The sequence below is a fragment of the Erinaceus europaeus genome, chromosome 1, assembly GCF_950295315.1.
Source record: "Erinaceus europaeus chromosome 1, mEriEur2.1, whole genome shotgun sequence".
NCBI lineage: Eukaryota > Metazoa > Chordata > Mammalia > Eulipotyphla > Erinaceidae > Erinaceus > Erinaceus europaeus.
The window spans coordinates 24,968,146-24,992,816 of NC_080162.1; the positions used below are offsets into that span (position 1 = coordinate 24,968,146).

General features: G+C 45.2%; 2 protein-coding genes across 2 annotated transcripts in view; one reads left to right on the forward strand and one right to left on the reverse strand.

Moving 5' to 3' along the window:
• The first annotated feature begins 3,722 nt into the window (after positions 1–3,722).
• Positions 3,723–20,842, forward strand: PLAC9 (placenta associated 9). Its single transcript, XM_016195325.2, has 4 exons — positions 3,723–3,937; positions 17,701–17,786; positions 19,840–19,976; positions 20,277–20,842. Exons 1-4 carry the CDS (start codon positions 3,874–3,876, stop codon positions 20,320–20,322), a joined length of 333 nt encoding a protein of 110 aa, XP_016050811.1. The 5' UTR covers positions 3,723–3,873; the 3' UTR covers positions 20,323–20,842.
• Positions 20,843–21,356: 514 nt separating this feature from the next.
• ANXA11 (annexin A11) overlaps positions 21,357–24,671 on the reverse strand; it is a 52,041-nt gene continuing 48,726 nt past the window's right edge. The window contains exons 14-15 of the mRNA XM_007539402.3: positions 24,372–24,494; positions 21,357–22,114 (exon numbers count right to left, since the gene is read on the reverse strand). Coding sequence (XP_007539464.1) covers positions 22,055–22,114; positions 24,372–24,494 — 183 coding nt within the window. The 3' untranslated portion in view covers positions 21,357–22,054. The remainder of the gene's footprint in view (positions 22,115–24,371; positions 24,495–24,671) is intronic.

Here is a 24,671-nt window from a genome sequence, read left to right on the forward strand (position 1 = left end):
GGAAAGAACTCATCATGTATCCCCTTGAGGATTGTCAAACAAATAAACACACATGAGGCACATTAATAAAATATAAAGAAAAAAATTATTAGCAACTTGTATATCTTCATACACATGTGAGATACCCAGAAATTTTGAGTAACTCACCACAGGGTCCTAGACATAGTTTTTGGAGCCCCTTTCCTGAAATCAAAAGACATAGGGGGGCAGGAAATAGCTTGACACATTTTTGCTTCTCTACACCTGAATAAATCTTGAATCTGAACTGGCTTATTTGGCCATCTAATCTTCCATAGAGGTTTTTGAAAAACTTAGATCCACATCTCAGTCCAAGATCTGACAACTCAGAACCGGAATCCTTGTGCCTGAAGCTGTTGTCTTCTTGTTCCGGAGGAGGAAGTAAGAAAAGATTATTAGTTAGGGCAGTGGCTGACTTCAGACCGTTATTGCTTATCCACAGTTGTGTAGAGGCAATCTTGCTCTGCAAGGAACCTTTGATGGGCAAAGGTATTTTTTCTTCCTGGACTGGTGATAAAGGAGAGATACTTAAGGAATAATAAATCAGAGGCACTTGTCACTCTGCAGTACAGATGTTAAGATTGTGGCTTTTTGTTTTCACAAAACTTGACTTTGCACTTGCTGGGTGGTATGTCTGTGGCTGAGGATTCAGTTATGTTCTAAATTAGAGAGCTGGGGATGATTTGAAGTTCACTGAAAAATCCATTCAGTTGTACGCTGAGTTTGCTTAAACTGTAGAAAGATAGTGGGGCGTCTGGAAACACAGTGTATATTATTATTTTAGTACTGTGCTGCAGAGTCAACAGCTCTGCATTTAAATTCTGACCATGACACATTATACCATTCTTAACACCTAGAAGTCCCAGTTCATGTTCTCTCTCTCTCTCTCAATCTCTTTCTCACTCAATCTCTCTCTCTCTCTCTTCTAGAGTTCTTGTGGGGGTTTGGTACCTACACGACAAATCTACTATGCCAATAAACAAACAAAAACCAAATCTACTACACCCAGTGCTTTTTTTTTTTTTCTTTTCCTTTCCTGTATTTGATTGGACAGAGAGTAATTGAGAAGGAAAGGGAAGATGGAAAGGGAGAGAGAAAGAGAGACACCTGCAACTTTGTCAAGCTTCCTCTCTGCAGGTGAGGAGGGAGAACTTGAACCCAGATGTGCCACTACCCCACGCACCTCAGTTTTATTGATCTGCAGGCTGGACAGGTACCCCTTGTGGAGTTATGGCAACAAATAAATCAGAGAGGTGGCATAAGTAGAAGTAAATCAGTGGAAGCTTAGCTACTGTTTATCAATGCTATGGCGGTTACAAGTACCTGAATTCTTTGAGGGCAGACATAACAAGTGAAATAGCTTCATTTCCTTCCTCCAGCAGAGAATACCTAAGAGAAACATGGACCTCAGTGCCAAATAAAACCAAACACTGTTCGACTAGCATTAGGAAGAAGGAAAAGGCTTAAAAGGCAGGAACCACACTACCTCTCCTCCTTTTATATTATTTTTGTAGCTTTTGTAATATTATCTTTATTACACAAAATATATACAACATTCACACAGGTAGAAGGAGGGGCTGGAAAAACAGGAGGTGGGCTCTAGGGCAAACAAGATGGGGACCTGACCTGACCCCATCAAGGTAATCTGTCCTCCTGGATCTTGGCCTCCTCTTTTATGACTTACTGTCCTGTATTTTCTCCTGAAACCATACATGTAACAGGTTTTAATCCTTCTCACAGTGCTGATGGGGCATGACAAGCATAAAAAGGGGTATGAGTTTATGATCAGTATTGTTTCTTTTACAAATTCAGTTTTAAAATACTAAATATTTCCTTGAAAAGTAGTTCATGGGGGGTGAAATAGTGTTGCACCTGCTTGAGTGCACATGTTACCACCACAAGGACCCAGGTTCAAGCCCCCATCTTCCTTCCTGCAGGGAGGAAGCTTCACAAGTGGTGAGGCAATGGCTGGGGGTCTCTCTCTCTCTTACTCTATCTTCACCTCTCCTCTCAATTTCTTTCTGCCATATCTAATAAAAAATAAAAATTAATAAGAAAAGAAAAATAGTTCTGGGGCCAGGTGGTGGCGCACCTGGTTGAACACACTTGTTACAGTTCAAGGACCCCGGTTCAAGCCCCCGGTTCCCACCTGCAGTGGGAAAGCTTCACAAGTGGTGAAGCAGTGCTGCACGTGTCTTTCCCTATCTCTCCCTTCCTCTCAATTTCTGTCTGTCTCTATCCAATAAATAAATAAAGATAATAAAAAAAATTAAAAAGTAACTTCTAAAAAAAGGAAAGAAAGAGAGAAAGAAAGGAAAATAGAGGAGTTGGGTGGTTAAGTGCAGCAGGTTAAGTGCATGTGGCACAAAGCACAAGGACAAGTGTAAGGATCCCAGTTCAAGCCCCTGGCTCCCCACCTGCAGGGGAGTTGCTTCACATGAAGTGGTGAAGCAGGTCTGTGGTTATCTATCTTTCTTTCCCACTGTCTGTCTTCCCCTCCTCTCTCCATTTCTCTCTGTCCTATCCAACAATGATGACATCAATAACAACAATAATAACTACAACAAGGGCAACAAAAGAGAATGAATAAATAAATATTAAAAAAAGAAAGAAAAATAGTTCACAGGAGCCTGGTGTTGAGAATCTTTTTTTTTTTTTCTAGTTCAATTTATAACATGTGCACTCAACCAGATACACCATTGCCCGGCCCTTCTAATCCAATTTATCAAACCTCAGTCCACTTCCTCTAGGACCATGTCAAGTAGTAGTCCTGTTTCTTTGGAGACACCATTTCCAAGCATTCTGATGTTGGTGCTATGAGAGCTCTGTGCCTTTCACTACCTTTAAACCATTTCACACATGTATGATTGTAAACAGCAATGCAAAAATACCCCTTGCCTACAGATACAGATTCATCCTTGGGGTTAATGACCTCTCCTCACCTGCTCTGTGGAAGAAACCAGTTGCATATTCATTTCAAAACCCCAAGTCTACTCTACTCTTTGTACTAGTCATAATGTGCTTTGTTTGTTTGTTTGTTTTATTTTTTAACTAGAGCACTGCTCAGTTCTCGCCCATGATGGTGCTGAGAGTGAACCTTGGACCTCAGTGGCTAAGGCATGAAAGTCTGCATAACCATTATGCTATCACCCCCCTCCTCCAGCTGTAAAGTCTTATGGTGGCCTACTCAATAATAACTTAAATGAACTCTTCAGTAGATGCTTATTTGATGTGTGAACCGTAGCTTTACCCCCCCCCCCCCCTTTCTTTTAACTTTACTATTACTCCATTACCAAATCGGGAAGTTTTGATCTAAGGAAGACACCACTTCCAAGTCTCCTCTTTCAGAACCAGACACTGTTCTATGTGTTCTAACTTAGACGGACAAAGATGAGCTCCCACACTCTGAAGTCAAGAGATTGAGGTCCTGAGATATCTGTGTGTGTGCCGAGAAGAAAGGCGTTACTCTCTAAGCTCCAATCTGTAGAACCGCTATCTGGGGGTCTGAAGCCACAGCTAGTATCATCATCGCCACCCCCAACCTCCTGGCTGTGGCTCTCTTTCCCCTGGTCAGTGTCCGGGTCCTCAGAGATGTGGGACATTCAGAGGGATGCTGATGTGGGGGGGGGAGGCGCCCAGGCTGGTACAAAGGTCCTCCTGCCCTCAGGGTCTCTGAACCCGGCCCAGCCCAGGGTGCCGACGGGCCTCTTGAGGGGGCGGGTTCTCCGGAGCCAGAGACGCGGAGCCGCCCAGGAATTTTGGCCCAAACTGGAGTATTTCCTCCCGGGCGGGCCGGCTTGATCCCGCGGAGGGGGCCTTCTGCAGACGCAAGGCTGCGCTCGCTCCCGCGGCACCATGCACCCCCTGCTCTGCGCACTGGCCGGGCTCGCCCTGCTCCGCGCCGCTGGAGCCTTCGCTGGTGAGTGGGGGTGCGGGCCCATCCGGGAGGGGGCCGGCAAGTAGAGAGACGGAAGGAGGGAGGAAAAGAGAGAAAGGTGGTGAAAGACAACTGAGAAAGAAAAAAGGAAGAAGAAGAAGAAGAAGAAGAAGAAGAAGAAGAAGAAGAAGAAGAAGAAGAAGAAGAAGAAGAAGAAGAAGAAGAAGAAGAAGAAGAATTAGAAGAAGAAGAAGAAAAAGAAGAAGAAGAAGAAGAGGGGGAGAGGGAGAGGGAAGAGGAGGAGGAGGAGGAGGAGGAGGAGAAGTCCAAGGACAGAAAAAAGAGATACTGAAGCAGGAAAGAGACTTTGGAACAGATGATAGTTATGCTAGTCTGAGAGACAAAAGAAAACAAGGAGAGGAAGACAACAGAGCTAATAAAATGAGAAAGAGTGAAGACGAAAGGGGGGAGGGGGGAAGGGAGGGAGGGGAGAGAGAGAGAGAGAGAGAATATACAGAGATCCTGGGTGTAGACTACAGGTCTACAGGTTGGGTTCCCCCTCCCCCCAGGCTAGCCCCATCTACAGTGCCTGCAGAGGTGCCCAGGCCGGGTATAGGGGGCGTAGCCTTGGAAGCTGAGCTCCAGCGGGCAAGTGACCCAGGCCTGGCACAACCCAGCCAGTCAGGGGCCAGGCAGGCAGAGCAGGAGAAAGGCCCATAACTTACCTGCCAAGAAGCCTGAATGGGCTTTGAGACTGAGGGAGGCTCTTCCTTGAAAGCTCAAGCAGACCAGCTACGGGACACTTTACTGTCTTGCCTTGCACTGAGCTCCTTTGCTCTCTCTGCTCTGACAGTAGCCTTAGTGTTGTAGCGGAGGAATGAGCTGGTATACAGGAAGGCTCCCTGTCTAAGTTGCACTATAGAAACAAAGAGACAGGGAAGTCTCAGGTGAGCAAGGAAAAGTCTGCTAGGAAAAGATACAGATAGGCACGTGCAGGTCCACTGGGAGAAAGAAAGGCCCTGGTCCATTTAACAGCCCTCTTTTTATATTCTTCTGGGACTACGAGGCAGGCATACATTAACGAATGATTACTATAAGACATACCTGGTGTTCAGACTACAGGAAGATAGTTAACACTTACAAGGAAGAATCTTGCTTTTTATGCATGTGACTCTGTGGTCCTGCTCAGAGGCAAGGTGCCCCAGCAGTATGTGTTGACCATGAGTTACTTTGTCTCTCAGGGAAGTTTTACAGGCCACAGAGTTTACTCTGGTGAAGCATCATTTACTGGTATTCTTGTCCATGGGGCATGTTCTTTGCCTCCACAGTCCACATTCCTGTCCTCTTCAGAGACATCAGAAAAATGTCAGCTTCAGGAAAGGAGAAGACATCTGTCTTTCCTTGGGTCTGTTGCTTTTCACAGGCAAAGCTCAGGGCTGTTAAGTGAATAGGCAGCAGACATGCTCTCGGCATATGCACACAAGCTCATTCCACCACCCCAAGACTGCTCACTGCACAGCACTTTACAGTTTATAAGCCACTTTCACAGGCTCAGACAGAGATCAGCTGGGGTTCATGCCAGTTGTTCTCTGGTGATGGCCAGGAGAAGGTCTCACAATGCTCCCAAGTCAGAGCCTTACCACATACCCAGCCCTTTCCCCACATCAGTCATTGCCTTGTCTTGACACCTGTGCCTCCACCCTCCTGAAACCATGTAGAACCACCCAGGCAAAACAACCTACATTCAGATGGTAGCCCCCCCAACCCAGCCCATGTCAGGGCTCTGTCTGACTGTCAAAGTGAGTGCCCAGGGAAAGAATGGCAGCCAAACATGATCCTGGGCAGCCGATGACTAAGTTGCCTTGGGTAAGTCACTCCACCTAGTTGAGGCTGTTTTCTTCTGTGTAAAATGGCTCCGCAACCTGCACAGGTGGCAATGAGGATTACAGAAGAGAAGTGTTTTTCAGGGACTGTGGTAACATAGGATGGTTCCTCCTCTCATCCCCTCAGATAGCTGCACTGATTTCTTTGAGCCTTGGTTTCTCCACCTGTGAAGAAGCTCCAAACCATTACTTCCTCACGGGCTGTGTAAGGAATATCTTTGACAGAGGCCTGCTTAGAGCCTAGTGCAAGGCCTTCCTTTCCCCCCCCCCTTTTTTGCCCTTGTAGTTTTATTGTTGTTTTTTATTATTATTGTTGTTATTGATGTTGGATAGGGCAGAGAGAAATAAAGAGAGGAGGGGAAGGCAGAGAAGGGGAGAGAAAGATAGACACCAGCAGACCTGCTTCACCACTTGTGAATTGACCCCCTTGTAGATGGGGAGCCAGGGGCTCGAACTGGGATCCTTACATCAGTCCTTGCGCTTTGTGCCAGGAGGTTTTTATTTTATTTTTTTTAATTTTTTTTTTTTTTATAAAAAGGAACACTGACAGAACCATAGGATAAGAGTGGTACAACTCCACACAATTCCCACCACCAGAACTCGGTATCCCACCCCCTCCCTTGATAGCTTTCCTATTCTTTAACCCTCTGGGAGTATGGACCCAAGGTCGTTGTGGGATGCAGAAGGTAGAAGGTCTGGCTTATGTAATTGGTTCCCATGGGTGTTGACTGGTCGATCCATATTCCCAGTCTGCCTCTCTCTTTCCCTAGTGGGGCGGGTTCTGGGGAATTACAGCTCCAGGACACGTTGGTGGGGTTGTCTGTCCAGGGAAGTCTGGTTGGCATCATGCTAGCATTTGGAACCTGGTGGCTGAAAAGAGAGTTAATATATAAAGCCAAACAAGTTGTTGACTAATCATGAACCTAAAGGCTGGAATAGTGCAGATGAAGAATTGGGGGGGGTCTCTGTTCTGTAGATAGCTAGTAGTGCCAAGAGCTCTTAACCCGCTGCACTACCACCGGATCCCCACGGCCTTCCGTTTTTTTCTTTCTCTTCCTGTCCTGGAATCTCCGCCTCCCTGAGCTAAGGAAACAAAGCAGAATCTGTGTTTCCTCAGAGGGTCTGCAGTTCAGAAGTGGCTTTTGTGGCCCAGTTAGCCAAGACTGGTACATATATTTAAAACTGTTTTTAAAGATTATTTTCTTTCTGGTTGTGTATACCTGTCACTAGAGATTAAGAAGAGAGTCTAACATCTTCATGTTATTTCACAGTGAGTCACACATTTTTCTGTGTAACCTTTCAGACTTCAGACAATATACTATTGTTTTTCTTAAATTTTGGCTTTGGAATATTTTGGCTTCAAGCGCAGAATAATGTTATGAGCCCCCATGGACCTGTCACTTGTGTCAACAAAGATTAATATATGGCCAATCTTGTTTAATCTATAACCTCCATCTAGTCTCCTTTTTTGGATTATTTTAAAGGAAAATCAGAGACATCATGATTATACAAATGATTTTTTTTCTTTTTCTTTTTGTATTATAATTATTTTTTTATTGGATAGAGACAGTCAGAAATTAGAGGGTAGGGGGTGATAGAGAGGGAGAGAGACATAGAGACACATGCAGCACTGCTTCACCACTTGCAAAGCTTTTCCCTTATTAGTGGAGACTGGGGGGGGTCGAACTTAGGTCCTTGCGAATTGTAACATGTGCACCTAACCAGGTGTGCCACCACCTGGCCCCAAAAAAGATGTTCTTGCCCAGGGTCTCCAAAGTCCCAGGTTCAGTCCTTAGTACTACCATAAGTCAGAGCTGTGCAGTGCTCTGGTTAAAACAATAAAAGTTAGGAAATCAAGGCATTATGTTTATATTGCAAATCACAAATGAATACTATTTATGTGTTGCAAAAATATTATTTATGTGTCCTTAAAATGTACATATTTTACTATATGTCTAATTAATATATGCTTTAATAGAGATAACTGTAATATCATTATAATAACTTTAAGAAATAAAGTAATTCCTGGCTGAGAAGACAGCATAAATATTATGCAAAAGACTTTTTGTTGTTTTCGCTGGGCTGGCTTCACGGGCAAGTAACAGACGACCCGGGACTCATGGCTGGGTTGGTTGTACACAGTATCTCTTTATTCATGCAGGACACAGCTCAATCTATACCAAGCTAAGCTAAACTAAAAACTACAAACAATCTTGTCCTTATAAATATACTAGCCCAGTAGGGTGGGAACAGGATGCAACGCAGAGAGGGTGGAGAGAAAAGTGACTGGTGAAAATCAGGGTGTGACAAGGAGAGGGGGCAGAGCAGGCAAGAATTCTACCACTGCACCACCAATGCCCTGGAGGGAGGGTGGTGCTTGTTAACAGCAGTTATGTAAATAGAATGAAGTGGTTATGTAAATAGAATAGTGTTAAGCAGGGGGGATTAAACTAATGAAACAGAAGGGGTTTTTAGAAGCATACCAACAACTTTTATGCTTGAGACTCTGATATCCCAAGTTCACTCCCCAGCACCACCATAATCCAGAGCAGAGAGAGCTCTGGTCTCTATCTTTCTTTTTGTATCTCTTGCTCTTATTAAAATAAATATAAAGAGGCAGTAATTCTTTAATATCATCAAATATCTAATGAGAGTTTGAATGTGTCTGGTGATAAATTATTTTTACATTTGATGTGTACACTTACTTTTTAAAAAACTAATTTTATTTATTTACTTATTTTGGATAGAGATAGAGAAAAATTGAGAGAGAGAGAGAAGGTGGATCTAGGAAGAGGAAGAGAGATACTTGGTGGTCTGGGAGGTGGCTAAAGCATTGGATTCTCAGGCATGAGAGATTCCTGAAGAGATGCTTCCCCACTTGTTAAGCTTACCCTCTGTAGGTGGGAATTGGGGGCTTGAACCCTGGTCCTTGCACACTGTAATGGATGTGCTCAACCAGGTGCACCACTGCTTAGCTCCCTGTACATTTACTTTTTGATCTGTTAAGTTCCTATGAATTCTCTTTTTCTTTTTTTGCCTCCAGGGTTATCTCTGGGGCTAAGTGCCTGCACTACGAATCCACTGCTCCTGGTAGCCATATTTTTCCCATTGTTTTGTTGCTGCTGTTATTGTTGTGAGACAGGACAGAGAGAATTTCGAGAGGAGGGGAAGACAGAGGTGGAAGAGAAAGATAAACAACTGCAGACCTGCTTCACCACTTATGAAGTGACTTCCCTGCAGGTGGGGAGCCAGGGGCTTGAACCAGGATCCTAGAGCCTATCCTTGTACTTCACACTATGTGCGCTTAATCCAGTGCACTACCACACAGCTCCCCTCTTTTTCTTTTTTCCTTAAAATTTATTTGTTAAAGAAACTAGATTGTCCTTAAAAGCCTTCTGCATTTATATTTTAGCTGATTATATCATTAAAATATTCCTCTTTCCCTGTATTGTCATTAGATGGCAGTGAAATCTAGGTGCTTAATATAATTCCATTTGGAATTTTTAAATTTTATATATTTTCCCTTTTGTTGCCCCTGTTGTTTTTCATTGTTGTTGTAGTTGTTGTTGTTATTGATGTTGTCATTGTTGGGTAGGACAGAGAGAAATGGAGAGAGGAGGGGAAGACAGAAAGGGGGAGAGAAAGATAGACACCTGCAGACCTGCTTCACCGCCTGTGAAGCCACTCCCCTGCAGGTGGGGAGTCAGGGCTCCAACCAGGATCCTTAGGCCGGTCCTTGGTGCTTTGTGCCACGTGCGCTTAACCCGTTGTGCTACAGCCCGACTCCCAAGTTTAACCATTCTTACCTCTACCTTGGGGCCTTCTGGGGATGCCTCACTGTCTACCACCATCCAAGTCCTCATGGATATCTGTCTTCTGTTGGCATTCTGCCTTTCCTTTGATTGAAAGAGGAAGCTGCTGAAGGCTTATGGTAAGGACTTCAGCAGTTCTTCCTACAACAACTGATATGGTGGGAAGTGAATTACTCAAAGAAAATGCAAGCAAAGCATATATGTGGACCCTTGTGGGGTCTTAAGATAGCTGCCAAGGTTTATGTATTCTAGTCCCTTTGTTCCATACCTGTCCAGTCCTCATTTTACACAAGAAGCATCTGAAACCCTAGACAGGAGGCTTCTAACTCACCCCAAAACACACCCCTGCCTGGAGAAGGTATAGAAAGTGTCAGGCAGGAAGGATGCAAATCCTGTCCCCAACATTTAAAAACTGTATTCTTGGGCATGTTGCTCAACCTTTTTTATTTATTTATTTATTTATTTATTTATTTTTACCAGAGCATTGTTCAGCCCTGACTTGTGGTGATTTGGGGGACTGAACCTGGTCTTTGGAGCATCAGAAATGAAAGTCTCTTTGTATAACCATTACGCTATCTCCCCCTTCCATTGATCTCTTCTTTTTTAATCTGCAAAAAGAAAAAAAGGCATCTAAGAGTATTAAACTCATAAAATTAAATGCAGTGACACTCGAGCACTCCACAAGAAGATCTGCACACACTAAGTGAAGATAAGGCATGGAAGTGAAGAAACCAAGAGAGAGCTAAGAATACAGAGCTAGCATGTAACAGGGCGTAGAGAGCCAGGTCAATACCGAGACGTTTGTGTGCTTGTTGCTGGGACCAGTCTCCAACATCTCTTGAAACTCCTGCAGGAGTTCTATCCTAGAGCCAATGCCTCTCCATCTTTATTTTATTTATTTATTTTTAATTGCTACCAGGGTTGTCGTTGGGACTCAGTGCTGCACTATGCATCTACCATTCCCAGTGGCCTTTATTTTTTCTTTCTAGGACAGAGAAAAATTGAGAGAGAACAGGGAGATAGAGAGGGAGAGAAAGACACCTGCAGACCTGCTTCACTGCTTGTGAAGGGTTCCCCCCACCCCCATAGGTGGGGAGCAGGGGCTTGAACCTGGGTCCTTGGGCTTGGTAATATGTGCACTTAAACAAGTGTGCTACTGCCCAGCCAGCCCCCTTGTGCCTCTCCATCTTAAGGAGACTTGGTGAGAACATCCAGAGGAGAGTACTGTCTCTGGTGGAAATGCAGAGCTTTGGGAAGCTTTCACCACCTTGCTCAGCCCACCATACACCTGCACATCACTTGATAGTTACAAGGCACCTCCAAGTGTTGGGTTCCCTTTGATCAACACAGATAGGGCAGGGAGTGGGCAGAGATCAATTCCTCACAGCAAGCCAAGTGAGAGGCAAAGAGCAGTCAGTAAGCTGCAGAGGTGGGGCTGCTAACTGGCATTCTTGTCACAGAACATGGAAGTAGCTCTAGCCTAACCGGCTTTCTGGACTTTCTGAGTAGTGTGGCATTTTGAACTGTTCTAGTACATGATAACTTGGTGGATTAAACAACAGTATTCCTTGCAGCTTTTGAGGTGGACCAGCGGGTAGAGTGCAGTCCTGACATTCATGAGGCTCTAGGTTTGATCCTTTATATTCCATAAGCTGGAGTGGTACTCTGGTCTCTCTGTTCTTCTCTCTCATAAGATAAATAAAACTTAAAAAAAGAAAGCCAAAATGAAATAAATGAAAAAAGTATTCAAAATAAATAAACAAATAAATAAATACATAAAAAGGAATCTGAGTTCCTATATGGCCTCAAGGAACAGAACTGAGTGGCTACAGTCAATCTACCTCTGAACTGATACGAGAGAATAAACACACGTGAAATGGAGGGGGCTTTTCGTTTGAGCATCCTAGCTTGTATCATAGGTTACCATGAAGGAAGCCCACCTCTCCAGAGCCCTGCCCAACTAGGAAAAGATAGAAACAGGCTGGGGGTATGGATGGACCTGCCGACATCCATGTCCAGCAGAGAATCAGTTATAGAAGCCAGACCTCCAACCTTCTGCTCCCCATAAAGATCTTTGGTCCATACTCCCAGAGGGATAAAGAATAGGAAAGCTTCCAGTGGAGGGGATGGGATATGGAACTCTGGTGGTGGGAATTGTACCCCACTTATCCCATAATCATGTCAATCATTATTAAATCACTAATAAAAAAATGACAGTCGTATAACTCTCAGAGTGATCAGCAAGTTCACATTTAAATCTGGAAGATGACCAGAAGCTAACATAGAATGTGTCTTTCTCAAGACAAAATAGTTCCTCATACTTCAAACTGTGTCTTTGAGGGGGCTTGAGGTCCCCTTTCTGGTCTCAGCCAGAGCAGTTCCATGGACTGGAGTTCTCACAAAGTTTCTTAATAATAGTGTTAAATTTCTTAATAATAGTGTTAAAGCTGCTTAAAGAAAAAAAAAAATTCAAAACCACTGAATGCTGTAAATGCATCACCAATTTTAACACAAATACTGATGTGGTGAAATTTATTCTATTACACTGAATGTGGCTAGATGTATAACCCCCAGGTGACAGATGTCCAGCCAAAAAGCAAAGTATGTGTTTGATGACTCAAAAAGCACAGAGGCACCTTCCAGGATCACCACTGAGGAAATATCTGCCAACACTTAGTGTCTCAGAAATCATTTGAAGTGTGGGCACTTTCTTAGTTTCAGGCCTCATATGCAAAGGGTTCTGTTGTCTCTAAGTGGGAGGAGGCGTATTGCTGCCTCTGAGGACGGAGACTCATTGGCCATGTTTCTTTAACTGGGAGAGTTCGCCTAGCACTTCTGTCTGGGCCTCTGGCTCCACCAGTCATTTGCTCTTACCAGCATAACAGTTCCACCCATGGCCACAGTCCAGGGTGCACATAGGCCTGAGTGGGAACCAGGCCAGAGAAAACAACCCAGCATCCAAGAAAGTCCATTTCCCAACTGGCCAGGGCAGAGGGGGTGGGAGTGAAGAAAGGAATGGAGAGCACTGGCAGTGGAGCCACGGCCTTGGCCTTGGCTGCTCAAGGCTGATCATGGCCATCATTTGCTTTTCTCACTCCTTAACTTGTTTGAGATTCTTAAAAGCCCCGTGGAGCAGGCATTATCATGAATTCCTTTGTACTGGGGGGAGGCCAAAGCTCCAAGGGTGGGGGGGAGTACGAGAGAGAGAGAGAGAGAGAGAGAGAGAGAGAGAGAGAGAGAAGTTGTGTATGTGTGCACATTCAAAGAAAAGAAAGGCCACAAGGCAGAACTTGGACTGTATTGCACCACAGTAAAAGACTTAGGGGTGGGGGGAAGTGTTCAGGTCTTGGAACATGATGAAAGAGGTGGACCTAGGGGGTTGGTTATACTGTTATGCGGAAAACTGAGAAATATAATGTTTATTTACTTTTATTATCTTTATTTATTCATTGGATTGAAGCAGCCAGAAACTGAGAGGGAAGGGGATGATAGGAAGAGAGATAGAGAGACTCCTACAACACTGCTTCACCACTTGTGAAGCTTTCCCCTTGGAGGTGGGGCCTGGGGGCTTGAAACCAGGTTCTTGCTCATTGTAACATGTGTGCTCAACTAGGTGCTTCACCACCTGACCCCCGGAAACTGAAAAATGTTACACATGTACAAACTACTGTATTTTACTGTTGACTGTAAGCCATTAATCACCCTAATAAAGAAAAGAAAGAGAGAGAGAAAGAGAGAAATGAAAGATGCACAAGTCTTATCTTACTAGAGCTTCTGGTCCAAGAAGCAAGTTGTCCTTGACTCATACTAGTTCTGCACTTGTGGTTAATTAAAAAAAAAGCCATTTTTTACCACAGCATTGCTTAGTTCTAGTTTATAGTGGAACCAGGGATTGAGCCTGGGACTTCAGAGCCTCAGGCATAAAAGTTCTTTTGCATAACCATTATGCAATCTTCCTTGCCCCCTGTAGTTAAATTTTGAGGCCTCAGCAGGCTCTGAAAAATAAATGAATCCTCAGTGAGCTACTTCTGAGCACATCAGTGTGACAAAGAAGGCCTCTGAGGCTCAGAGAGGAGGGAAAGGCTTCACACAGGCCTTCGGTGGCTGAGCCAGAATGAGAATTAAGTCTCACTGTGTTGCCACCGAGCATGGCAGAAATCATTTGAGTTGTGGGCACTTTCTTAGTGTCCCATACACAAAAGGCTCTTCTACCTGTAAGTGTGAGGAGGCGTATTGCTTTCTCTGGAGGAGGACAGAGACCCAGTAGCCATGGCTCTTTAACTGCAAGAGTTAGCACAGTTCCTCTGCCGGGACCTCTGGCCTCCATCTTGTGTTGAAGTCAGTGCAATGGCCAGGGCAATGTGCAGGAGGGGCAGGCGGTGCAGAGTGGGTGTGAGGTCCTGGCCCACTGAGCTCCGAGCTTTCTTTCTTGGATAAATTTGTCAGAGGCCTGCCGGAGCTCATGGAAGCTGTGCAGCAGATCCCGGGGTGCAGTTCTGTCCAGATGTGAGGGATTAGCACCGGGTGATGTGGAGAGCAACCTCTCAGCCCAAACTTGTCTCTGGAGGGGTTGTGGAGCCAAGTTAGACTTCATAGACACGTAGAGAACAGGATGTTACAGGACAACAAAGGGGCACAGATTCCTGCTGTTGCTGACTTACAAATCTGGCAGACAGACCTCCACTCGCCTGGCAGGGTCCTATTGCTTGCTCCTGGCCTAAGCTGGGAAGAGGCCTGAGCAGGAATAGTTTAGGGGATCAGGCCTGGTAACTCTGGGAAAGACATGACTCAAGGCTCCTTGGCAGGGTCTGCAGAGAGAGAAAGAGAGAGAGAGAGAATAGCCATCTGTGTTGCTGTTCAGACCCCTCCTTCCCTGAAGCCCTCCTTGTGGGTGTACTTAGTTTCTTGTCCTGTCCCCTAGAAGTCCTTCCTCTGTGGGTTGAGCACACCAGGTCTTTCAGCTGACACAAAGAAGTCAAAATGACCATGGGCACCACTAGACCTGTTCCTGCCTGTCATGGTGATTTTGACTCCTTTGTTTCAGCTGAAAGACCTATTCCGTTTGGTCAATTCCTCAATTCCTTTGCTTTTTTTTTCTTTCTTCCTCACCACACTCATCCTTCGGACTTGCAGTTCTTAGCTTGTAACAACAAGTCTTTGTTACTCAATACATAGTGGGAGGTCGGGTGGGGAGAAGACTGGTGTTTCTAAACTCCCTCGTTGATGTTGGGTCATTCTTTTTTGGTCTTTCTACACTGCCTGCCTCATTCCTGTTATTTATTCTAGCACCATCTCCACTGGTGTGCTGATAAACAGTCTTTCAACAATAGATACAGAATTTACCAGTTTCATGGTGTAAACATCCTCACCATGGCTCCCATTTTAGTGACAGCAACCACTCACGGAACCCCTGAGAATTTAATGGTCAGCCCTGCTCATCCTAAGCCTACACTAATGTGCGTGACACCACTCCCCCCTCTTCTATTATAAAGTGAACAGATGTCCTCAGGTGGGAACTGACTTGACTTTCTGGTATGAGCACAAGGCTGATTTATTATTATTTTTTTTTTATCCATTTTTGCTGCATTCCTTCTCTCTCCCTTCCATGTGTGCCCCCTACTCTTACCACCATTTCTGGATTTCATGGCTTTTTACCTCTTCAGCGAATACACTCCTTCAGCTGTTCTGTCTCATCCTTGTCCCAATGTACTTCTCCAATGATGATCAAAGAGCCAGAAATGACAGTACGCACATCTCTAGACTTGGTAGTTGAATCATTCTTTCTTCACAACCAACCTTTATAAAAAATGTTTTCTAGAGTCCAATTTCCTATATTATAAACTTTATCTTGATTCCACCATGCTACTGTAAGTGTGTGGTGGAATTTTGCAGTGATTAGTTTGCTTTTTATTTTATTTATTTATATTTATTTATTTTTCCTTCTGTTGCCCTTTTTTATTGTTGTTGTAGTTACTATTGTTGTTATTGATGCCATCACTGTTAGATAGGACAGAGAGAAATGGAGAGAGGAGGGGAAGACAGAGAGGGGGAGAGAAAGATAGACACCTGCAGACCTGCTTCACCGCCTGTAAAGCAACTCCCCCGTAGGTAGGGAGCTGGGGGCTCAATCCAGAATCCTTACGCTGGTCCTTACACTTTGCTTTAGTCCTCATTTTGCAAAGACATTCCTGCTTCTTTATAGGCTATGCCTAGGAAAAGATAGAAACAGGCAGGGGGGTATGGATTGACCCGCCAATGTGCCTATCTGCAGAGAAGCAATTACAGAAGCCAGCCCTTTCACTTTCTGCACCCCCAAAATAATTTTGGTCCATACTCCCAGAGGCTAAGAAATGTTAGGGGAAGATGACCAGAGGGCTCTGAACTCCAATTCCATCAGGACTGGAGAAAGAAGAAAAAAGGAAGGACACTTGGAAGTAGTAACAGTTTAGGTGTGACTTTGAAAGGAAGAGAAGGCAGGACCATAGGAAAAAGATGGGCAAATGTCTATAAATACAGATAGTTATAGAAATAACAGTCAACCCATATCTGAGACCTTGGGAGAACCACTGCAGTTTCCAGTGGAGGGAGTGGAGACACAGACCTCTGGTGGTGGGAATGGTGTGGGATTAGGCCCCTTATCTTCTAATTTTCTAAATCAGTATTAAATCATTAAGAAAATCAGTAAGAAAAAGGTGGTTGCTAGAAGGACTTGGCAGGTGAGAAGGTCAAAAGATGGTCAAAAGGTACAGGTTTTGATAGATACATAATAGATTCTGAAGGTCTAATACCCAGTGTATGACATATATGCAGTAAATACAATAAATCACATACTTAAACTTTTCTAAGGGAATAGATTTTTTCATGTGGTCTTACCAAACATAATACCGACTGTGAGAGGTAATCACTATAATGGTGATAGCTTCATTGGCATATACTTATCCCCAAACTCACTGAGTTGTCTATGTCATTCATTCACAACTTTTTACCTGCCATGCACATCTCAATAGATGGTATGTAATTTCTTTTTTAAAAGAAAAAACTTTTATTTTAGTAACATATATCATTAAAATATACCTCTATATCTATCTATCATCTATCTATCTATCAGAGCACTTCTCAGTGCTGGCTTCTGGTGGTGCTGGGGATTGAACCTAGGACCTTGGAGCCTTAGGCATGAGACCCTTTTTGCATAACGATTATACTATCTCCACAGGACACTCCTTTTTACTTTTTTTTTTTTTTTTTTGCCTCCAGGGTTATCGCTGGGGCCTGCACTATGAATCCACTGCTCCTATGACCTATGACCATTTTTTCCCATTTTGTTGCCCTTGTTGTTATTACTGTTGATGTTATTGGATAGGACAGAGAGAAATGGAGAGAGGAGGGGAAGACAGAGAAGGGGAGAGAAAGATAGACACCTGCAGACCTGCTTCACCGCCTGTGAAACGACTCCCCTGCAGGTGGGGAGCCTGGGGATTGAACCGGGATCCTCACGCAGGTCCTTGCATTCGCTCCAGGTGTGCCTAACTCGCTGTGTTGCTGCCTGCCACCTCCTTAATTTTATTTTTAACCAGAGCCCTGCTCAGCTCTAGATTATGGTGGCACTCAGGATGGAACCTAAAAACCTCTGCTGCCTCAGGCATAAAAGTCTGTTGCTATGCTATTTCCCCTGCAGCCTCTTTTTTTTTTCTTCCATCTTTACCCTGATTATTGCAGAGACCTCCTGCCTTCAAGAAGGCAAATGCCACTAATCCATTTATTTACAATTTTCCTGCATGACTGTACCTTCTGCTAAAGTAAATTTCAAAGCAAGTTCCATGATTGGTTCATTAGGCTTGTGGGATGAAGTTATACATCCTTGACTTTGTTTTCACAGTGCACCTCTGCTCTCATATCCCACCAAGCCCGTACTTTCCAGCTGCTTCAAACTCCACAAGTGTATACACTGAGTCCCTTTTATTTCACGCCCCTTACTCTTTTGCACACCTCACTCTCTCTGGCTGACACTCTCCTCCTCTTCCCCCTGACCCAAAGCCTACTGCTTCCCAGAAGTCTCTGATGTTCCCAGGAAACTGAGGGCTTCAGAGTGACAAATCTTGTTTTCCCACAGCTGCTGAACCCTTCGGCCCCTCAGCTCGGAGCAGAGGGTGTGACCGGTACATGGCTGCACAGGAGCGTCTGAATGTCATAGGAGAAGTAAGTGACGGTCACCTGGGAGGGAATGCAGCTTCTCAACCACCTGTTAGGCTGGTGGGTCAGACTAACCTTTATATGGGTCAGACTAACCTTAATTTGGAAAATTAGGGCTGGTCCTGCTGCCCGGACACCTTGGTAAATATCCCTCTGCCTTACCTGGACTGCTGGGTTGATCACCGTTGTTCACAGTGCCAGAGATAGCATAGCTGCCAGAGGAGAAGGCGGAAGTTCAGTCACTGATTTCTGCTGTACTAACACAGGTTGTAACTTGGGACCCATAACTTGTATGTGTGTGTGTGGGAATTACATTTTAGTTCTAAAACCTTTAATTGGCATTTAGTAACTTCATTCATTCATTCCTTATTTTTGCCAGAACACCGCACAGCTCAAGCTGATGGTGGTGTGGGGGACTGAACCTATGATTTTTTTTTTTTTGTACTGTCTTTATTTATTAGATAGAGACAGCCAGAAATCAAGAGGGAAGGGGTGATAGAGAGGGAGACAAGAGAGACATCTGCAATACTGCTTCACTAGTCACAAAGGTTTCCCCCTCCAGGTGGAGCCCAGGGGCTTGAACCCAGGTCCTGTGCATTATAACATGTGCATTTAACCAGGTGTGCCAACACCCAGCCCCTTGAACCTGTGACTTTTGTGTCTAAGGCCTGAAAGTCTTTGCATAACCATCATGTTGCCTCCTCCACTCTCCTCATTCATTTTGCATACAAACAAGCCAGAGTAGTATCAGCAGCACCTTGACTTTGTCAATAGAAGTCACAGCTGAAATTTCACCCCATTGCGGATGCTATCGTTGTCATTACCTCCACATATCACTATTCTCATCAGTGTGCCCAAATCACAGTAGTTGTTAGAGCTGATGTTAGAGGCTGGAGAGGTAGCATAATGGTTATGCAAAAAGACTCTCCTGCCTGAGGCTCTGAGGTTCCAGATTTCATCCACAGAACCATCATAAACCAGAGCTGAGTAGTGCCCTGTTATCATATTCTCTGTCTCATTAAAATAAACACTAAAAAAAGTTCTTAACTAGTGTAATACATTTTAAAGTTTAAAATCTAAAACAATACATTTTTATGAGACAGAGAAAATGAGAGGGGCTAGGTGGTGGCAAACCTGGTTAAGTGCACGTTATAGTGCACAAGGATCTGGGTTCAAGTCCATGGTCCACACCTTCAGGGGGTAAGTTTCGTGACTGGTGAAGTGGGGCTGCAGGTGTCTCTCTCCTTCTCTATCTTCCCCTCCCCTCTCAATTTCTCTGTCTCTAAGAATAAATGAATAAATAGTATTTTAAAAAGGAGAGAAATTGAGAGAAGAACACCAGTTTTGGCATATACTGTGCAAGGGATCAAACCTGAGTCCTTAGGAAAATCTTATCTTTAATATTTGAAAAATACCTAATGGCCTTAGTATCCTCGGGACTTTAACTTTTTCAAAATATTTCTCTATTTATTATTTATTTATTACTGCGAGAGGGAAGAAGAGAGTAAGAGAGACAAAACCAGAGTATCATTCTAGCATATGTAATGCCAGGGCTTGAACTTGGTACCTCATGTTTGAGAGGCCAACACTTTATCCACTGCACCACCTCCTGACAGTTAAAAGTAATTTTCTAAGAATGTGTCTATAAACTAGTCTGTTAGTGGGGTCCTAGCATACGTAAAAAAATTCAAGAACCCTGAATAAAGAAAATCTCCAAGTTCTAAATCTGTTGTTTGGAAGGGTTGCCCCAGGAGCTAAGCAGGTGTGAGAACTTCTGGTGATGTCGAACAGAATCACTCCACGCCCACCCAACCTGGGACTGAGTAAAATCACTGAGTGCCAGAGCCAGGACCGAGCCCCTCGGATTTTGTTATCTGGAGGACTGAGAGGCAGGCAGGAGCAGAAACTTAATGAAGACTAGGTCCCCTGACACCAGTGCTCATCTTACTTCCTCACTATACCCTGCGGGATCCACATGTGCTTCTTAGAATGTGGCTGATTACACGCGTTTGACATTACTCGTGTATGCCTCTCTTGTCTCCCTCTGCCTCTGTTATAGACTGTGGAGAAGACTGTGGAACACCTGGAAGCAGAAGTGAAAGGCCTGCTGGGGCAGCTGGAGGAACTGGCCTGGAACCTGCCCCCAGGGTCCTCCAGCCCAGCCCCTGACTTCCTGGAAGACAGTGAACGGCTCAGGTATGGTGGGCAGGCGGGACCAGGGCGTTGCTCCACTGCACAGGTGCGGCCAGGATAAGCTTCTGCTCCCCCTCAGCACAGAACTGGGAAGGCACCCCGTGGCCTGCTCCATATTCTCTGCCCCATGCCCACCCTCCAGCCAGATTGCTGCACTTGGTGACAAAACCGGGCTATTGGAGGAGCCACCTGAGCTCCACTCTCAACACCACCTGACACAAGAGTACTGGGACTGGGAGGGGCGAACAGGGAGTGCTCACGCCCCCTGCTGGCTAACACTGAGACCACCACCCTTTTTTGCAGATCTCTTCTGAGCACCATGGGCAGAGGTGAAGAGCCCAGCAGCTGAAGGTGGTCTACCTGTGGGATGGCTACCCTCTGGGAACACAGCTGCACATCCCAGCCTTCCTCCCTCTGCTTCATGCACAAGAAAAGTCACCTCTTTGGTCCTCTTCTGTGTCTGCCGAGAGTGGCCCATGTAGCCACAGTCCCTTCTCCATCTATCCCCAGCCCCTGCAGGACTCAGGCCCGACAGCCCCCAGTCTGCGCTTCTGCTCTCTTCATTTACAGAAGTAGACAGGATGGGGTGGTTGACAGAGGCGAGGCATTCCAGGCCCAGAATTATCAGGCACAGCAGAGCAGTCTTCATACTACTGCTATGAAGAGTGACAGCAGCTACACCTGGGGGCTTGTCAGAAATGCAAAACTTGGGATCATATCCAGGTCTCCTGGGCTAGAACCAATGTTTTAGTGAGATCCCCAGAAGATGTATGTGTACATTAAGTTTCCTTGAGTTGTATCTATTAAGGTAAATTTCACATCTTAACCATTTAAACAGTAAATTGTTGGTTTTCTGTATGTTCACAATATTGTGTAGTCATCACTCTCTTAATTCATAATAGTCACATCACCCTAAAAAAGAAGCCCTGTACTTAATAAGTAGTCACCTCCCCTGGCACCTGGAAACCACTACTCATCTGTGTGGACTGGCTGATTCTGGGCACTTCATATATGTGGAATCATGTTCTCCTAGACTTCCGTGTTTCACTCAATCTCTGGAAGTTTCATTCTTGTTGTAGTATGTGTCTGTACTTCCATACATTTCACAGCTACATAATGTTCCACTATATGGATGGACCATCTTACTCCACTTAATAACTTACGTCCACTCAATAATGACTGACATCCATTCAGTGATTACAAACTTCCTTTCTCTTGTGTTCTTAGAACACAGGTCCCCACATAAGACTTAGGCTCGGGCTATTTATTTATTTTTTTAAATAAATTTCTATTTAAAGTCCTTTAAATATTTACTGGCCAGTAAGACTAGAATCCTTGAGTCATAGGGCAACATCATAAACAAACAAGTGGGCACCAGGACAATGCTTCCAGAATGTTCCAGAGCTGGCTGGCTTTAATTTAGAAAAAGCTTTTGGCTATTGGCATTCAGATTTAAGGCACGTTCCAAAGGACAAGGAATCCTGTCACTGGCAGGGAGCTGGCACTGTTGTGGTGGTTTGCAAGGAAGGAGCAGATGACTCTGATGTATTTCCTAAAAAGAAGTTGAGTTTGGCCATAGCAAAGCTTATGAAACATTTTCACCAAATGCAGATTACCCTTCAAAGTCTTTCATCCCTTCCTGAGGACATACTGCTGTCCCACCCTACCTCTCCCACTCCAAACGTGTATCCAGCAAACAGATTCATATACATCCGTCTGGCAATGACTAAAGTGCCTCACAATAAAAATACAAAAATCACATGAGTACAGTAAAGCCAAAGGTCTTAGCTACAAGCAAAAGGGATGACTGTAGGAGTCAGGAAATCAAATGTCTACTGCAGCAGCAAAAGGAGATGAGGGGTAGAGAGGAAAAGGCATCCTGAGTGAGTTCAAGATGACCCAGATCTTCCAACAAGAGCAGGACGGTTGGATCAGGAGGGACAGGCAGAGTGCAGGGTCAAGGCTCTGCAGAAGGTCTGCACTGGGACATCTTGGGGGCTAGTTTGTGTAAGAAATAGATGGACATTCTTTTGGCATCACTGTTGCCAGAAGGTGGGCAGAAGTGAGCCACCGGTCACCACTCAGTCATTGCCACCACAGATCTTCAGCAGAATCTTCCGGTAATCCCCTGAAGTGTCTCCCTGAAGAGAAACAAGGAAGACATCAGTGAAGGTGGGGATGGGGGGGGGGGGAGAGACAGCCAGCTTCAGCCTCCTGACTCCCAATGTTCTACCTCAAGTGACCTTCCAGAGGCAAATTCCCCACAGCAATGTGCTCAGACCAGGTGAGAAGCTCACACCTGTGGCTTCACAGGTGGCAGACCTGAACAGCTTCCCACCTGAACAGCTTCCCACTGTGTTAAAACACAGTAAAGCTGCACTCACCTCAGTGATCAAAGGCAGTCTTTGGCAAAAAAACAAACAAAAACCAACAACTTTTTTAACATCCCATGAAAATACCACTCAAGGCTAACTAAAGGTGGCTTTTGTTCCCAGTGCACAAGTGTCACATTAATTTGGGATTAATTAATTAATTAACCACTGCACACTATTTTACTTGGCTTGGGGAGTGTAATCTGCCATGAGATAACTGTGCAGTGGGTGTATTGTTGCTATTTGGACGTGACAGTTCTTACCAATCTCTCCTAAGTCTACTGCTCTTATTTTAGAAGTACAGACCATGCTTTGCTAATTTCTAATCATTTACTTCCTTGAGGGCTGGGCCTATAGATTCTTCCAGATGGGCATAGCTCACTGGCACACAGAAGATATTTTGCAGGGTCAGGCAGTAGCACAGTGGCAGTGGGTTAAGCGCACATGGCACGAAGCGCAAAGATTGGCGTAAGGATCCCAGTTCAAGCCCCCCCAGCTCCCCACCTGTAGGGGGGCTGCTTCACGGGCGATGAAGCAGGTCTGCAGGTGTCTGTCTTTCTCTCCCCCTTTCTGTCTCCCTTCCTCTCTCAATTTCTCTCTGCTGTATCCAACAACAACAACAGCAATGCCAACAACAATGACAACAACAAGGGTAATAACAAGGGCAACAAATGGGAAAAATGGCCTCCAGGAGCAGTGGAGCAGTGGATTTGTAGTGCTGGCACCGAGCCCCAGCAATAACCCTGGAGGCAAGGAAAAAAAAGATATTTTGTGGGTTATTAGTTGTTCTCTATCAAGAGGTCATTTCAGTTTATTATTGTTTTTAGTTCAAGATAGAGAGGTTGAGAGAAGAGTGAAAGAGACCACAGCACTGAGGCTTCCTTCAGTGCAGCGGGGGCGAGGAACTTGCACACATGGCAAAGCAGAACACAATCCAAGTGAGCTATGTTATAGGCCCTTCAATAGATCACTTTATAGCCTGGAATATAGAGATTTGTTCCTTCCAGTGACATGCTCAATATCAAATGCCAGTGAATCTGAAATCAAGAGCCAGTACTGGCTTTGGTTTCACTATTCATGTCGGAAAACATTTTGTTAAGACTGACACACAACGATAAAGAAGTGACTCTGGTTTTCACCCATGGGACTTATACACCTGCATAATTTCACTGTTCCTGATGGAATTTTTTTTCTTTTCTTTCCCTCTTTCTAATTTCAGATACAGAGAGGGAGAGACATACAGACAGAGGGAGAGAGACAGAGACAGGGTGGAGGACACAGGTACCACAGCACCACTTCACTGCTTATGAAGCCTCCCCTGGTGCAGTTGCTCACACCCAGTGCCAGGGGCTTCAACTCAGATGCTTATCCATGATAAAATGTGGGCTCTGCTGAATGCATTGTCTCCGGACCCCTAGACCCTACCATTACCCTGGTCTTAAAGATGACAGCATGGGGAGTCCAGAGGCTTAAGGAAGTTGCTCGAGATGACATAGTGAGCAGAGCAAATGGAGTGACTCCACAGTGTCCTGCTCTAATCTACCTTCCTGAACCACCTGTGCCATAGAGGGAAAGAAGGGACCCATCCGTGAAGGTAAGTCTGGACCCAGAGTCTAGTTCCAGGGAGACCTAGGGTTCTTCCTGGTGGGTCGCAGAATCACCAGTGTCCAATATTCTGTAGGCCAGGAGAGGGAGGAGCAGGGGAAGAGAGTGTCCTACATCTTCCCTGATGCAGATGTCTAGACCACTTCACCCTCCAGTCACTGAGCTGATGGGCTGAGTTCAGGGGGCCAGGGGCAACAGCAAGGTCAACACCCCCTCTGCCTTCAGGAACTTACAGTCTGTTTGGGGGTGGCTAGATGGACAAGTGGAAGTTGGAGAGGGCTCCTATGAGCTCCATAGGCTAAGTGTTTGTGGATGGCGGAGGTCAAGCCCAAGAGGGTCAAGTAGATAGTGGGCGTGACAGGTGGGTCCACAGGGAAGTGAGATACACAGGTAGCCCCCACAGCCCCTGGAGGGTCCTTACCGTGATGTCATGGTACAGAGACTTGCCATACAGACGTTTGTACTCTGCTCTGATGTCCAGGAGGTCGATCTCACTGCGTGACACCATGATCCGAATCAGGGTCCGGTCCTTTGTTCCTGCTCCCTGAGGAGAGTCCATCCAAGAGCGTGAACATTGCCCCCTCCACCTTCCCGAGCACCAGAGTCGCCTCCCTGCACGTGGACTCCCACAACTCCTTGGCTGACACATCCCTCTCCTCTGGCCTTCTCCTCTGAGCAAAGCTCTAGTCACAGGTGGGGCTGAGACACACGAAAGATACAT